Genomic DNA, 2,098 nt, shown 5'->3' with positions numbered 1-2,098 from the left:
AACCTGGAGGCTACCTGCTACAAGTAACCTGGAGGCTACCTGCAACAAGTAACCTGGAGGCTACCTGCTACAAGTAACCTGGAGGCTACCTGCTACAGGCAACAATGCTAATGTAAAGGGGGCAGTACCCGTGTTCTTCATGGGGAAGTCAGACTTCCTCTGCGTGGTAGAGGGCAGATCGTTCATCCTGAGGGACAGCTGCCGTTTGAAYGGAGAAGAGTTGTTGTTGAGGGCAGGGAACCCTCTGAAGGAACCCTGTCTGGCCAGGGCCTCCACTGGYGCGTGTCMGCGGGGGATAACCTGGGGGCCCTGGGTGCTCTCCATGCCCAGGGGAGGGGAGGAGGAGGGGGACGGGGGCCCTGGTAGAGGGGCCACAGCCAGGTTCACCACACCCACGCTGGGGCCCGAGGAGAGAGGCATTGCGGACTTGACATCACTCTCCGCTGTGGGAAGAGGAAGAATGTAAAAGGGACAAAATTACATCCATCATGTAGACCAGGGGTCGGCAACAGGCCCCCAAAAGTTCATTTTAGTTTTTGGTCAAAAAAGACAGTAAAAATCCCCATGTATTCAGCAAAAAATGAGGGAAATGTAGAAAATAGGTTTAAGTAGTCCCACAAATAAAAAAGAGACATGTGATCACGTCTGAATGTACTCGAGGTATAAAAATTGTTATTTTCAAATAAAATCTCTTTATAGGCTTAGTTATTGTTATTTGCAGTGTACAAATTAATCGAATTATGCTCCAGCTCCCTGACCATCTSCTCGGACAGTTAAATCTGGTTGCCTACCTCTGATGTAGACGCTGGGCTACGATAAGTAAACACACACCTTTCTTGTCCTGCAACTGCCTCATGGCCTCTTCTCGCTCCGCGGCTTCCGTCGCCGTGGTAACTCGGAACGAGCCCTCCCTGGTGAAGGTGGTTCTGTTGGCGTCGAAGGTTGCCGTGACACCACACTCCTTCTCTCTCCTCTGTTTCCTCTCCAGACAGGCAGCGAAGGCACAGCCCACCGCGTGGCTCAGACGCTCCCCCTTAATAACACGTTAATAACATGTTAATAACACAGCCGCGGACCACTAACCTCTGAACCGACCCTCACCCTAAACCGGACTAACCCTGACGACCGCTAACCCTATAAAACCCTAACCCTGAACCGACCCTAACCCCTAAACCGACCCTAACCCCTAAACCGGACCCTAACCCTACCCAACCTAAACCGACCCTAACCCCTAAACCGACCCTAACCCCTGACACAGACCTAAACGCGGACCCTAACCCTAAACCACGACCTAACCCCTGAACAGACCAAAACCGACCCTAACCCTTAAACCGGACCTAACCCCGTAAACCAGACCTAACCACCCTAGACCGACCCTAACCCCTAACGACCCTAACCCCTAACAGACCATACCCTAACCCGGACCCTAACCCTGAACCAGACCCTAAACCCCTGAACCGGACCCTAACCCTGAACCGGAACCTACCCCTGAACAACGGACCTCACACCTGAACCGGACCCTAACCCCTAAACGGACCTACCCCTAAACCGGACCCTAACCCTGACAGACCTAACCCTGAACCGACCTAACCCCTAACCAGCCTAACCCTGAAACCGGACCCTAACCCCATGAACACAGACCCTAACCCCTGAACCAGACCCTAACCCCTGAACCGGACCCTAACCCCTAAACCAGACCCTAACCCTGAACATGACCCTAACCCTAAAATCCAACCCTAACCCCTGAAACCGAGACCTAACCTGAACCACTAACCCTGACCGACACCCTAAACAGACCTAACCTCTGAACCGCGACCCTACCCCTGAACCAGACCCTAACCCCTGAACCAGACCCTAACCCTGAAGACGCCTAACCCTGAACCGGACCCCTAACACCCTGAACGACCCTAACCCTGACCGACCCTAACCCCTAGAACCACCCTAACCCTGACCGGACCTAACCCTGAACCGGACCCTAACCCTGAAACCGGACCCTAACCCTGAAACGACCCTAACCCCCAACCGGACCTAACCCTGAAACCAGACTAACCTGAACCAGACCCCTAAACCAGACCCTAACCTGAGCCTCGCGGTCGGA

The 2,098-nt window shown here is 53.7% G+C and overlaps 1 protein-coding gene across 1 annotated transcript in view; it reads right to left on the bottom strand.

The window, feature by feature from the left end:
• The window catches only part of numb (NUMB endocytic adaptor protein), a gene marked incomplete at its 5' end in the record, with an annotated part of 14,355 nt that extends 13,316 nt beyond the window's left edge, over positions 1-1,039 (bottom strand). The window contains 2 exons of the mRNA XM_024140274.2: positions 129-443; positions 832-1,039. Of these exons, the coding sequence (XP_023996042.2) occupies positions 129-443; positions 832-1,039 (523 nt within the window). The remainder of the gene's footprint in view (positions 1-128; positions 444-831) is intronic.
• Positions 1,040-2,098: the final 1,059 nt, after the last annotated feature.

The sequence above is a fragment of the Salvelinus sp. IW2-2015 genome, unplaced genomic scaffold (genome assembly GCF_002910315.2).
Source record: "Salvelinus sp. IW2-2015 unplaced genomic scaffold, ASM291031v2 Un_scaffold2074, whole genome shotgun sequence".
In the NCBI taxonomy this organism is placed as follows: Eukaryota; Metazoa; Chordata; class Actinopteri; order Salmoniformes; family Salmonidae; genus Salvelinus; species Salvelinus sp. IW2-2015.
Note: the sequence above shows the minus strand (reverse complement) of the source record. Positions and strands in the feature narration are given on the sequence as shown.